At 28.0% G+C, this 16,165-nt stretch overlaps 1 protein-coding gene across 1 annotated transcript; it reads right to left on the bottom strand.

The window, feature by feature from the left end:
* Positions 1-7,349: 7,349 nt before the first annotated feature.
* Positions 7,350-12,166, bottom strand: LOC101258824 (protein JASON). Its single transcript, XM_004251504.5, has 7 exons — positions 11,771-12,166; positions 10,912-10,963; positions 10,736-10,833; positions 9,112-9,350; positions 7,931-8,729; positions 7,759-7,841; positions 7,350-7,665 (listed from the first exon to the last, which is right to left on the bottom strand). The coding sequence occupies exons 1-7, from the start codon at positions 11,873-11,875 to the stop codon at positions 7,587-7,589; spliced, it is 1,455 nt and encodes a 484-aa protein (XP_004251552.1). The 5' UTR covers positions 11,876-12,166; the 3' UTR covers positions 7,350-7,586.
* Between the last annotated feature and the right edge of the window lie 3,999 nt (positions 12,167-16,165).

The raw sequence follows: 16,165 nt of genomic DNA on the forward strand, positions 1-16,165 counted from the left end.
TCGATTCAGAAAATATTAAGAAAAAATAATCTTAAATTATTCGTATGAATGACTGTCCTCTAAATCAACTGAACTATTTTGTACGATCGAACGATAATATTATAATACATATCTTTACACTTTATTTCCTTTGTCAGCAAAAGTGATGTTGCTTTTTTGGAAAAGTGGGGTATGCTTATCCTTTTCTTTTTTTTTTTGGATAAATTGTGAAAGGGAAATGTTTGGTATATAATAATTTCAGTTGCGTTTGAGGATAGGATATTATTGAGTGCAATATTACAACTTGGTTAACATCATTTACAGCTCATTATTTTTATTTTTTTAAAATTTTTAATTTAATACGATGTGATAATGTAAAGAATTTTTAAATTATTAAATCACGTAAAAGAAATTAGTATTTAATTTATTTTAAAATTACACGTATTAGAATAGAAAATTAATGTTTATATCGAATACTCATATCGAAGGCCCTTGATAGGAGATAAAAAGGATAGTGCATAACATAACAGGTTAATTAAATTACATCTAAATCATTCATAATATGAGAAAATATCGATATTATTTTATATAGTTATTCTGTTTGATATTACAAATATTAAATTGATTCGATAAATATTTATAAAATTATTCGAGATGCATAATTGGTTGATTTCAAATTCGAGATTCTATATAGCCAAACTAAGATGTGCCACATTAAATATTAGTTAGCACACATGGTTTGCCTCCAATAATTTCTAAACATATTACTCTCCTTGTTCAGTTTTATTTGTTATGTTACGTTTTTTTAAAAGTCAATTGATTAATTTATAAAGTTAAATTAGATTACGTTATTATCATTGATGATTAAACGAAGAATAAATATATGATAAAGATATATAAAAAAGACTAAAAAAAAGTGTTTGCAATTGATGAATTAATTTGGTTTCATTGTAACCCCACTTTATCTCTTTCGTATGAATGGTTTTCCTTTGCCCACGTATTATATTTAGCATTTTATTTCGTAAAAAATAATAAGATTTTACTTAATTACGAAATACAAAAAATATTTTAATTTTGAAATATATTATATTCGTACACATAGTAGTAATGAAAAATTAGGATAATAACTAATAGTACAAATTCTATCATTAAGATAGGTTGAAAAAAGATAATAAATTAAAGACGTTTACACAACAAAGTAGCAACAAACTTTGTTGGCTATAATTATTCAGAAAATAATGTGGGTAACACATAATTAATCTCAAAATTAATTCATAAATGATTGATATATATATATTGTTAAACTTTGTTTTTGGGTAAGATTGTTCGGCATACAAACTAATTTTCACATCGAAAGTTGAAATTAAAAGGAAGTTGTAGGATTCTCTTAATAGTATGAGACCTTTAGGAAAAATCGTAGGGACATAACATGCATGATCAAAACCGATAATACATAAAAATGTCAGTTAATTTGATCTTATTGATATCTGCGATTTTCAAGTTCGCACACAAATAAAATACTTAAAATTTGTATAACGTTAAACAAGAAGACACAAACTAGATTCTAATATCTTAATCTCAACACAAACAGATAAAACTTAAGTTAATTTACTCGACGCAAAAACGAATATATCCAATCAATATATCTCGAATCTAGAATAGTTAATTCTTTGACAAAATAAAAAACAAAATTGAAGTTGAAAAGACAAATAATGAATTAATGAGTTGAGTGATTCTTTTCTCCATTATATTGGATGTGGAAAAGATGAAAACTTTGTACATCGATTGTGAGAGGCTTTTTATCAACTTATATTATTTGGAGACAAGAAGACATAACACGTACTACAATATATATATGATGGTTTATTTTTCTTGACACTTACTTATACCTAATTTTTGTGACAATAATTAATGCAATAAAAAAGTTAAGGAGATAAAAAGAAAATATTGTTGTTAAAGATCATTAATATAGGTCTCAAGTCACCGTTAAAATAGTGTTAGAATTATGATTTTTACTAAGATTCAAAATACGAAAAAGAAAAAATCAAACAATTTTAACATTTATATATTAATGGATTCAAGAATTAAAGTTTATCGATGAATTCACAATTCATTGATATACTAACTAAGTTCACAATTTATTATTCGTACATATACATATGTATATGGTATCATTAATTTGAGCCTAACAATAATATGCTAAAAATATATTTTAGCTAAAAATATATTTTAATTTTCCAAATCAATAAAAAAACTATAATCAAATAGATTAGCCCCAAGATTTTAATTTAGTGATAAAAGTGTAACACCATAATATGTGGATTGTGCATACATTATGAATTCGAACATGTAACATGTGCGATTCAATAATATTAAGATCAAAATTCTTAGAAAGGAAATTCAAAATAAGTAAACATATAAACAAATAATATATATAGTCTGTGTAATATTATTCTGCGATAAAAAATTGTTAACTGATTCTTCTTAGATAAAAATGACTTTACTAATGATTGAGCTAGTATTTTTATTAAAAGAGTTTTAAATATATAAAAGTAAATGTAAAATAAAAAAAAACAAATTTAATATTTATTTTATATATATTTAAAAAATAATTTTAATCCTTGATCTACCACGGGCTTTGCTAGTGTGACAGTTAGATATATTGTAAAGTTGAGATAGGTAGGAATATGAATCATACGATGGAAGCTTTACGCGAATTAAAGAGGAATCCGGAGCCTAAAAGGTGAATATTAATAAAAAATTTAAAATAGTATATGAAATTATTTTTTAATTAAAATGATAAAATCATTGAGGAAGTAGCGATTTTGGGCGTCGGAGTTTTGGAAAATCACTATTATAGCAGCGATTTATACATTTGTATTTTTTTTAAAAAAAATTAAAATAAATCATTGCAAGTACAACAATTTGCGTAATATATATATTTTTTATTTAAAATTTTAAAGGAAATCGTTGCAAATTTACCAATTAAAAAAATTTAGGGAAATCACTACCTTTGCAGCAATTTCCTTTTTAAAAAAATTAAAAAAAATACATTATGTAAATCGCTACAAGTGCAGCGATTTGTTTTATTTGTTTTAAAAAAAAACAAATTGTATAAATCGCTGCTATTGCCAAAACTTCGGCGGACAAAATTGCTACTTACTGGCGATTTTATCGTTTTGGTTAAAAAATATTTTCAGATACCGTTTTAAAATTTTTGTTAATATTTTTTACCCTTTAGGCTCCGAATTAAAGGTGTAGGGCTTTTCTTTAGGTAAAAAGTAAAAGTAAATATATATCACATTCAACCTATTTTCAAAAATTAAAGACAAGACCATGGCTATTGGCTAGCTCGATTTTTCTCTTGAATTACCATTTTGTAGTTTTTTTTTTAATATTCTATATTTAAAATTTACGAGATAAGTTAATGTCAGATAAACTACTTTTTATTAGTAATTCTTTATTTCATATTTAAAAAATAAAATATGTAATTAAAGATCAAAAAATCTCGACTATTCTACATCTTCTTGGTCGTAGGGTATGTTAAATTAGGAGATTAAGTTGCATTTAAATGAATCAAGATAAACGAATTTAATAAATAGATGTGTGATTAATCCATCCTAAAAGTTACTTTAGTTAAGTTAAGTTGGGTCAAAATAGACTAAATAATAGATCATAACCCAACTATCATACTCTTAACAAGTTTTAATTCCAATATTTTGTCTCTTTATAACTTATTTAATCATCTAATATTTCTCTTTCTCTTTATTATGACTATATACAAATATTAAAATTTAAAAAATTGATAAATTTTCTAATAAATCAATTTAAACGATATATTAGTCAGCTTTTATATGATTTGAGCTGAATTTATCAAAATACGTTAAAATTAATAAATAAGTCATTTAACTCATCCAAACTTTAACGAATTAGACATGTCATATTTTTATGAACTAACTTTATCATCTCCACATATGTCTTTACATTTTCCCTACTACAAAAATGGATAGACATTTAGTCCCAACACCAACCAAATATTTAGGCACAATTAATGTGAATAACTAATTCTGTTATTTGTTGAGATCAAATTGAAAATAACAAATACCTAACTTACATATTGAAAAATTATGTAGATAATCTCTAAAACGTGACTATACACTATGCTTCGTATAATAACTTTATCTCTTAGATGAGATGATCGGTGAGTTAGACAATTCAACATACTATCAGAAAATCAATCATTCAACATACTATTAAAACTAACAGAATGCTATAACAACTAGAAACACGTCTCACTGCTATCCGTTATCAGTAAAAGGGATTTCAACGTGCTTGTCCAGATAAACAAAATCAGATCTACACGTGAGGAAGCGTATGACGTAGACATAAGTAATTAAACTATATACTATTTCTAAATTTTGTAACTTGAACACATTACATATTGTTCATTCATGAAGCTCATAATCCATCATTGATCATTTCCTTTTGAAAAACTATGTAGATAATCTCTAAAATATGACTACACATTATTCTTCGTATAACAACTTTATCTCTTAGATGAGATGATCGGTGAGTTAGACAATTCAACATACAATTAGAAAATCAATCATTCAACATACTATTAAAACTAGCAGAATGCTATAACAATTAGAAACACGTCTCACTGCTATCCATTATCAGTAAAAGGGATTTCAACGTGCTTGTCCAGATAAACCGAACCAGATCTACACGTGAGGAAGCGTATGACGTAGACATAAGTAACTAAACTATATACTATTTCTAAATTTTGTAACTTGAACACATTACATATTGTTCATTCAAGAAGCTCATAATCCATCATTGTTTGGAAATGATGTAAATCATCTTTTTGAAACTTTCAACTTGACATAAAATCCTTAAGGTTCCTTGTTGATTGTAACCAAGCTCATTAGCAGAAAAATCAAGCAAAGTTACAACATAAGGATGCTTAATCAACTTCATGGGAATCAAGATTTTCTCCACTGATTCTTCATGATTTCCAACAACAATAGGAACATACCCTTTTCTAATTGCTTGATCATTTTCATCAATCTCATAATCACTTCTTAATCTCACATAATTAAAAGAACATGTGAGTTTCTTAACTCTCATTAATCCTACTATTCTCATACTCACAACTCTTATGGCCATTGATGATTGGCTAATTGTAAACACAAGTTTTTGTTGTTTTTTGTTATGTTGTGTGGTTATATTCCAATATAACATAAGATCTATAATCTATTTATACCTTCTTTTTTGCATATAAAGATGTGAATATGAAATTAATCTTCTTCCTTGACTAAAACATAATTTAATTAATCAATTAAGTGACTCTAGCATCGATCGACTCCAATATTATATGTCTATATGACGACTTTTGATTGAAGTTAATAATAGTTTAATTTTGTTTTCTTTTTTCAATTGGTCTTTGAATCAACTACAATAACATAGTCAGTGTAATCTCATAAGTGGGATCTGAAAAGAATAAAGTATACGTATATCTTATCTTTATCTCATAAAGATAGAAAGATAATTTCTGAAAGACCCTCGACTCAAGTGAAGCAAATCAAAATACGAAGAAAAAAAATACGAGATTGAAGAAAGACATGTTAAATAATAAGAAAAGCAATAGAGAACACGATCTTTGAACCAACTATATCCACCTAACCTTGATAAGTTATTAATTAACTTATAAAATACAAAGCTTTTACTAATTGATAAAAAAGAGGGCGGTTTTGATGAATCATCAATATTCGATGGATTAATCACTTAATTAATATGAGAGTTTTGAAGCATTTTTAAAATTTTACAATTTCTCTTGGAATCAATTATATATATATACAACAAACCTTGATAGGTAATTAATTAACTTATAAAATTTAAAGCGTTGAATTGTTAAAAAAAAAAAGTATTGGTGAATCATCAAAATTTAATATATATATATTACATGGTATATGAATTTCTTAAACAATTACAAATCATTGAAGAAAGAATTAAGATTAAAAACTCAAATAGTTTTATTATTGCCACTCATTAAATTATGGAATTGCTCTGATTAAAAACTGTCAATTTAGATTTGAGTCGTGTAAGACCTTTTTAGAGAAAAAACTCTTTAGTCGTTAATGTTTTGTTTTTTTTAAAATCATTTTTAAGGTTTGAATTCGAAGTCACTGATAAAGGGTGTGAAAATCCTAGTCAATCCACTACATCCCTCCACGATGAAAGTCATAGTGTTTGACACTACATGAAGTACAACAACAACAATAATTAATTTAGTGTAATTACGTATATAAGATCTGAAGTCTTGAAAAAGATAAGATATAGATTTTATGAAGTACAGAGACTATCTTAATTTTTCAATCCTCTATCTTTTTTCGAATTGAAATTGATAATTTGAACGCACACCCTATTACGATAGTCTTGTAACTTCGAAAGATTATTTCAAGTCTTACAAAATAATCTTTGAAAAAACAAATAATCTCACCTGATTGGCTTTAATTATATATATTAGTTATTTGGTTAACCAATCTAAAACTCTTATTTTATTTTTCTGTCATGTGTAGGTGTCAATCATCTATAAGGAAAAAAATTAAGAGCTATATATTTAATCTTTTGGCTATAGTAACTATTCTTATAAATTTAATTTTTTGGGCAAATTGTACTAAAAGATTTATCAAGTTTTATATTTATGAAAAACTTCCATGAACTAGATATATAGTTACTATAATATTAGTAATTTGAATCATGTGACCACCTAATTTCAAAGCACTATATGGAACACAACAAGATTGATAATAATTTGTGACAACAAATTGATACGTGAAACTGAATAAATTTAAGAAATTTATTCTCATTTAGTTTTAATATTTGATCAAGCATGTTTAATGACGTAAAATATTTTCTCACTAGAATTGACACCAAACTTTAAGTTTGTATTGGTATTGCACTAAACATGCTGGATTATCATGTAATGAAATTTTGATAAGAAGCAATTTTATATGCCTTCACTATTATTATGAATTATTAATTTCTTCACTCATTTTTTAAAAAATAAAGTGAAAGGTCAAGGCTTAAGTGTCCCTTATAACTTGCCAAACAACACCAAAGATGTATCAATTGTTCATTCCAATATTTATTAAAAAAAAACTCATTTTTTTTCTTAAATTTCACATCGATTTCAAAAATTAATTATGACGAGTTCACCACCCCGCCTGCTTTAGTCTCAAATAAGGCAGAAATTGAGGTGAACAGACTGGACCGAGCCTCCTTAGTTAGTGCACCCCTGTTAGTTATTATTTATATAAAAATTACACTACCTAATTAGGCCCCTGAGGTACTAATACCAACTCCAGTATTCAAAACACGTTACATTGTATATAATGACAGTAAACATACAAATTCATTCAAAAGGTTTTAACAAGATTTCATCAGAAATGAAGCAAACATATGAAATTTGACTGCGTAAAACGGTTTAGTCTGAGAAGCAAATCAAGCTCAAAGGGAGGCAAAAATGTAGAGAAAAACCATGAATGTGTTTTCTAAATGAAACGAAACGAGACTGAATGAGAAATTTCAATCAGAGATGATGATTAGCGCACTTGGGATGTAGCAGTATATGATTCCTCAGCTTCATTAACAGCAATTGGTGGCGTCCCACTGTGTTGTATCCTGTAAATCAAATAAACAAAAGAGCACATATTAGGCATATAATCGTAGCATATATAGTGCGGGAAATATAGACATCAAAGAAACAAAGAATACCTTTGTGAACTATTAGTTTCTTCAGACAATGCCTTCTCTAGTCTCTCCTCAAATGGTGTTACGTGCCAACTAACTTTTTGATCCTAAAGAAGTCACGAAATCATCAGTGTTTATTTGTCGAAATATATAGCTGAGAGTAAGTGAAATGAGTAAAGTAGAAAGCATGGCAAACCTCTTTGTACTTGTTAGTAGAATTTGGAATCCCATTTCCATCCCACCATTTAGGAGATATACGGGAAGTTTCATCGTCGTTCCAATGAGCAGCAACTAACCCGATGATAGGTCTATCTCTAGGAGTTCTTCCATAATGAACAGGACCAAGATGCTGCTTACTCTGCACTTGATTGATTGAAGGTGGTTTTGAGTCTTTATTAGCAGCACTTTCTCCGAATCCAGACATTCCTAGTTCTGAAATACGGGTTGCCTCTTCAGGCCTTTGATCAGAATCTGTCGTGTGACTGGAAAATAATCTAGAATTGGAATCTTGAGTAGAGTAAGAATCTTCATCTGACAATTCCTTCAACTGTGAAGCATCATCCACGGGGTTTAGAACGGGATACACATATTGAGACCTGATCCGTGCAGTTTTAGCTATTCCCATACGGTCCAAGTATGCTGGAAAAACGGTTCCAGGTGTTTGCATCTCATCCGTCAGCTTTAGTGGGGTTGGATAGGGTGAGTACTTTGATGCGTGGTAGTTGCCTGATGATTCAGATTGTTCGGAGTTTTGACTGGTTTTAGATGAAATACATTTTGATGACATTGAAGACAGATCAGACTCGCTTTCAAAATGAACAGATCGGTATCTGTACTTGGCAGTTGGAGCAGTGAGTGGTGAAGCTGCTGAATCCTTGTTATCATTACGAGCCAGATTAGCTTTAACCTCAATGAATATCGGAGTGCTAGAATTCTCACTGCCATTGATGAAGCTTTTAGACAAACTTTGATCACTTTGTCCATCTGTTAAACAACTACACAAATATAACAACACATTAGATGGCCATTCATGTCTTTTACATTTGTGAAACATGAGATGTTAAATGGTTAGGAGTACATATTTAGACTGAAACACACCGGAATAAGAAAAGGTGGATCAGTATATGCAATGCGTTCTTTAGTAAATAAAAGCAATATTTCTTGCAAAATCAGAACAAGAATTCAGTTCTAGAGATGGTATGTGAATAGGAGAGCTAGAAATAGTCATTTTATACACAATGTAATGCTACATTTAGTTTTAGAGAAGAAAATGGAAGGAACTGAATACTTGCATTTTCATTTGATAAGGTTCAGTAATATCTAATAATACCATTTAATCAAACTTCTCTAGCCATGTTTTTGAGGTTAGAATTCCACCTGCTAGGCGTATGCACCAAGGAACCAGAATGCGTCTTTACTCCATCAATCTTGACAGGTGTAGACTGATCAGATAACATCGAGTTGAGCTTCTGACATGTTGTATCAGAGGGCCATGAATTGACCTTTAAAGGCTCAACTTCTTCCATTGGAGCTGACAGGTCTTTGCATTTCATTGAGAAGTTCCGAATTTCAGCAGGAGTCTCAGGTAAGGTTCCACAAGCTTTGAGAAACTTGGCCTGCAAAATTAAATTGGATAAACTATGTAAAAAGCAATTCTCAAAAATAGGAGCTGGCCACCTTAAGTTAACTTTAGAGAACTTGTAAGTTAATATCTTAAGAAAAAGACATTAGCATTCACCTCCCAAAGCCAAAGAAAGTTTTTGAGGTCCTTGTATAAATAGAAACCACTAACAATCAAAAAGAAAAACTGTGGCACAATACACAGGCATTCAACTGACTTTTATTATCGCACTCCATGTTACATTTTGTTTCTTTCAGCGGAATAATCACAAGCCATTGATTTTCTCTGTATATTTAAATTCAACTTCCCTAAGTTGACATGGTGAAGCTTAAACAACCAAGTAAGCAGGTAAGAGAAATCGTACTAAGAGCTTGTTTGGATTGGCTTTTGCATTTTGACTTACAAGCCAAAAGCCATAAGTTAGAAGTTCTAAACTATGGCTTTTGGCTTATGTTTACCATCTTAGCTTAAAACTAAGTGCTTATAAGTAAAAAAACACTTTTTTAAGTTACCTAAACATTCCAAAAGTGCTTAATAACAGTTTTGGCTTAAAAGCACTTAAAATAAGCCAATCGAAACAGGCTCTAACCTCAGTGTCAAGAAAATACGTCCAGCAGCTTAATGAATGATCCAGAGTGATAGATCAATAGACTGTAAATAAGAAATTGGACCTCGACAAACAGAAAAGACTAACATAACAAGAAGCTGAGACTATTTTAACAAAGATTAAGAGTGTAGACGTAACTCATCATCCGCTAAGATAACCCAAATGCTTACTTCTCTTTCCAGACATCTCTGCAAGTATTTCCAAGTGAACTAACATATACTACATAACTTTGACCACAGTGGATTTATGATGCTCTAAAGAGTGACAGCATATTTATTACTGAATTCTTGCTTCCCGAAGATCAATGGTGTACGTTTCAATCAAAATAGCTTTCGTGCAGGTGAAATATTACTAAACAAAAATCTTGCTTTGTAATTAGTGAAAATTATAGGGTTAAGGAAGAAATTGCTACGCCTGTTCTCATGTTTTACATGGAGCAGAGATATGAAAGTAAGTAGTAAAAGATAAATTCAGGGATATCTAAATATACAGTAATGCAGTCAACAGAGTTTCAGTTTCAATTGATGTGAAGAATTACTAAAGGAGCTATTAGTGCACTTCATCTTAAGATACAGTAAAACACAAAAGACAACCTGTACACATATTTCTTTGTTAGTCTGCTAATATATTGAGTACCTCAATAATATCCTTTTTTCTTTCTGCAGTTCGAAATTTCAAGGCATTTATTGCTTCTGTCAAACATATCCTCCTTTTTGCACATCTCAAAATTCATAAATTTGTATCAATAACCATAAAATTCCAATAAAACCAACCTGATTCCTAAGCTCATTTGTGTCCAACTGTTCCATTGGTGTATCCGGACTCTGATTCTCCACTTCTTTGCATCCCAAAGTGTTGGTCTCCTCATTTTCTGAAATCAGCATCATGAAAAAACATATGAACTTGAGTCTAACAACACTCTAATATAATTGATAAGTTGAAAAGCTACCTTCAGTAAAAAGTGAAGATAATGGACTTCTATTGCGAGACACCATAGGTTCCTGATAAGCAACAAAAACAGTCAAAATATATAGAATAAGAATAAAATGGAATTATTTGCTTCTTTCAGTAGATATTAATGCAATATTTACAAACATAAACAACGCGAGCAATCAGCAATATTTGAATCGTTAGTCGGTTACTATCTAGCAGCCCAAATTACGCCTACAAAATTAAGGAAATAACTCTAGTATCTGACTGTTTATCTATAAACTACCAGCAGATTAGTTCTTTGTACAGACTAGGAACTTATTAATCAAACTTCGCACATGATAAGTAACAGTAAGTAGCTTCTTCATCCTCCTTTCTCTTACAGATTTCATCAGCAGTAAAACATAGCTTCAAACCAATCAGCAAAAGCAAAAAAAAACAAAAAAAACTTAAACAAACAAATATTCGTTAATAAGAATAGGTAAACAGCTAATCCAAACATTACGTTGGAATCGATTAGCACAGCTACATCTTTGCTCTTTCACAGCTGATTACTACTCCTAATCGATCAAATATGAAGTAATCCGAATGTCAAATAGTTATTTTCTGAATCATTTCACATTTCCTCAAATGATTCTACTACAACTAATGCTGTACTTTTGTCACTTTTAACTTGAATCGAACAGAATCAGAACCAAAATACACACAGAAAATCAAAAAAAATGAGAAAGCCATAGCAGGAGCAGATTAAACTACCACTACTACATTTATCGCTATATTAGTAGCTTTTTCCACTTCATCAACAACTGAACAGAATCAGAACCAAATCACACACAAAAAATTCAAATTCAAAAAAAACAAATAGAGCATGAGAAAACCTTAGCAGGCGTAGATTGCGAAACGCGATTCGACTCCGAGCTAGAACCAGGTGTAGCAGGAAGCATAACATCCTTGATTTTGAAACAACCAAATAGACAAGCCATGACCTCCACAACCACCACCACCACTACCACCGCAGAGCTACAATAGTTCAACCGATCACTAGCGAATCCACCATTAACTAGTATTAATAAACAAAAAAAATTCAAAATTCATCATCAATGATTATCCGAATAATCATCTGCATTGATTGATTTATTGATTGCGATAACTGTAATTTGAAAAAATTTCTCCCAAAATCTTAGCTAAGATTTCAATTCACATTGCTTGCGATTCAATTCAATTATTGGAGAGTTTTAAGGGAGAGAGGTGAGCAGTCACTGTATATGAAAATTGGCTCTAATGGATTTTTTTTGAAATTTAAATCGGATTTTTATACGACACGTGTCCGTATGTGATTGGTATATTAAAAACACCTCTAAACTTAACGCAAGTTATTAAGCTGATCCTCGGGACTATTGACAGTCTCAAAACACCGTTCTACTTGATTAATTAAACTTAAATACACCATCGATACGACAGGCCACATGACATGTCGAATGGGGTCGAACTCTTTCAGGAGCATGTAGTTCTTAATAGAATCGAGAGAAGTGTTGATAACAGCCCTAAACTTGACGGAAATTTAGATTGAGGGTATATTTAGCGCCAGTTAGTCAAATAAAGGAGTATTTTTAAGGCTGTTTGTAGTTCGGAATACAATTGTGTCAAGTTTAGGGATGTTTTCGATACTTCTCTCTAATAATAATAACACTTTTGATCCCTTAATTATTCATAAATTTTAATATTGGTCTTTGTTATATCTGTTTCAATATTTTTGTCCTACTTTTTCTTTTAGTCGAATCCATTGGACGGCAAGTAGCTACAGTAATTCTAGCTCCAATAGTGTATATTTAAGTTGTTGAAGTTATAAGGTTTGTAGTTTTAAAAAATGATATTTATTTATTTATTGGTAATTTTTTAATTTTAATTTTTTATATGATATGTTTAAGACCACTCGATTAAATGATAGTTTAGTGTTTTCTACTTATCTTTAATTTAAGATTATAAGATTCAATTTTATTTTTTTTAAAATTCTATGTCAAATCGAAATAACACAAGCAAATTAAAATAAAGAGAGTAATATAATTCAATATGAATGAGCATTTTATATTTTCCAAATTTATAATATTTCAAAAATATAGCTAATAATACAAACTTAATATACATATATGAATGATATATACATGCCTACATGGTTATGATACAATGGTTAAAAATACATTAAAACATTGGTAGGGAGTTAAATATTGTCTATTTTTTTTAAGTAATAGTAGTATTAGTACACTCTTATTATCTTATGATTCGATTTTAATCATTTTCGTAGTATATGTTATTTCTTTTTGTTTCGATTGTTATACTATTTGTTATTACTATTACTTCTTCTATATATTTTCTTTCCTAATAATTTTGAAATATTTTACTTGAATTGATGGTCTATCACGATAATAACGTAACCTCACTATATTCACAAGATAAGAAACCTTCTCGGGACCTTTGAATTAAAGTATTTTTGTTATTGTCACAAATAATCGATCAAAAGTGGATAATTTAATTAATTAAAGATCAACTTCATAATTTGTCAATATTTAAGGGTTTAACATAAAAAATTATCTATCTTTTTAATTAAAAAAAATCGCTGGATTAAGACAGTCATTAATAATTGGTTTTGAATGTTTGTAACTGTAGATCCTCATGGCATCGAAAAAATATTTTTTAAAAATTTTCAAATTTTATGGGAGGGAAATACTCTTTAAATAATGAAAAAAGAACTAATTTTTAAAATAATTTTTATGTGAATTTAGATATACTGTTTCTCAACTTTTAAAGCAAATTAATACTAATTATAATAATATTACAAATCACACTTTTTCCAAAAAAAAAAAAAACAAAACAAAACAAACTATTGGTCAGAAGTGACTCATCCACTAATAACTTTATATAATTTAAAATTCAAATTAATTAAAACTCTAATTAAATTAAATATTAAATACTGAATTAAAAAATTAAAAATATTTGTCATGTCACATGACTAACACAATCCAAAGTAATTATCAAATTTAAAAATGGATATAGATTGATGAAGGTGCAAAGAATGTTACACATTTGATGATAAAATGTCAAAGCTTATATTAAAAATAAAATAAAATTAATAAACTTTAAAATTTCAATCTTTACCTAATTCTTTTGAGCTTCGTTCTTTACGCCAGCTGACAAATAGACTTTGGTGATACCACTTATTTAAAGAAAAATATGAAACGTACGATATTTATACTGAAGCTTTAATTAATTTAAATTTATTAATATAATTCTTAAAACAAAAATATCTCATATTATCAATCTTGCTATATTACGATTCAAACTTAAAAATTCAATCAAAAACAAAACTTTTAAAATAATTTCTTCAATGTTACGATTCATTGAGAAATAATCACTCCAAAATTATGAATATATTTTGAAAAAGACTTTATATAATGAAAAGAAGCACATGCTAGACTATATAATAAAGAATAAATAAGAGAATATTATAAACACTATTGAAGTTTGTGAACGAACATCTAAGAATTTAAATCATTATTTTTGTTAATTCTTTTAAAATGTGATATATTCCATATAGGGAAAAACAAGAATTATGTTAAATAAAGTAAATCACACATAAATTTAGATTACTTCACGTAGAAAATATTTATCTTTAAAATTTTATAATCGTCACTTATACTGAATTAATATATCTAAATAATCGGAAATATCGATCTTAAAAATTCCTCCCACTTGTTGTCTTTCTTAATGTTATTACAACTATAATTTTGACCTTTGGTTTATTAACAGCTAGATATAGAATATGCTTTAGACTTTATGGTATGGATAATTTGACTTGATGAATTTTATATAAAAGGCTGAAAATAACGCACGTTTATAATTTAATAAAAAATTGAAGTACAAATACATTGTAGTAACGTGTGATAATTTATATCCTATCATTCCTTAATATAATTCTTTTTTTTTTAAAAAAAAATAATTACATAGAGAAGAGGAAAAAATTTATAGTTCTTTTTCATGAAAAAAATAATTATATTATTTCATTCAGATAGGTGTACTCTCTCAACATATAAATCAGCAAAAACTATATATATTTATTAGTTGCTATTTATATAGCGCCTAACTGCCTATATGATTTTAATTTAGTAATATCAAGAATATCAAAATAGTATAATGAAATCGCTTAATATTTTTGCTTTCGTTAGAGTATGATCTTAAGACGATATTTTATAATTCTGATTAATTCACTTTATTGATGTATAATCCATACGTTAAGGGTTATATAACTCAATTGTATGTATGGTGAAACATTAATGACATTTTATTTGAACATCTTCTGACTATTATATCGAAATTTATCATTCTGATTAATTCACTTTATTAATGAATAATCCATACGTTAAGGATTATATAACTCAATTGTATGTATGGTGAAACATCAATGACATTTTATTTAAACATCTTCTGACTATTATATCGAAATTTATAATTCTAATTAATTCACTTTATTGATGAATAATCCATACTTTAGGGGTTATATAACTCAATTGTATGTATGGTGAAACATCAATGACATTTTATTTAAACAACTTCTAACTATTATATCAAAATGTTATTATATAAATATATATAACATGAAAACATTATTTTTATTTGAAAAAATTAATTATTATGAAGAAATTTGATTTGCATATCGTGACGTAATGACGTAATCACATATATTTCAGGATAATCAATAACCAAAGAATAAAATAAGATACTGAATAAATTTTATACATTAAAAATCACTTTTCATATATCTATATTTAATTTTGAATATTTTTAACGAAATTTTTATTCGGATAATATGATAAATAAGGTGAGTTGTCAACATCATTTTGTCTTTTTGAGATTATTCAAAGAATTATAATAATTGCCTAGTCATTTTCAGTTTGGAATGAATTATTCAAGCCCCTTAATTACACTGCCTTTTTTCCAGTCTATTTTTATCTATTTAAATTTATAAAAAAAAATATAATAAAAATATTAATATCCCAGCCGCAATTATTGTACCTAATAATTTTTTTTTCGTTATTTCTATTACTTGCATGGGATTTCTACGTAAGTTCATTCAAAAAAGGAGTTTGAAAAATTAAAAAAAGAAAAAAAGAAAGGCATATATGGTTCTATATTTTAAAGAATAAAGACACTTTCACATTCACAAGTTTTGGAAAAAATTTTTAGTTCCGTTTTATTTTACATGTCTTAATTTAATTGAT

This window comes from Solanum lycopersicum, chromosome 12, assembly GCF_036512215.1.
Source record: "Solanum lycopersicum chromosome 12, SLM_r2.1".
In the NCBI taxonomy this organism is placed as follows: domain Eukaryota; kingdom Viridiplantae; phylum Streptophyta; class Magnoliopsida; order Solanales; family Solanaceae; genus Solanum; species Solanum lycopersicum.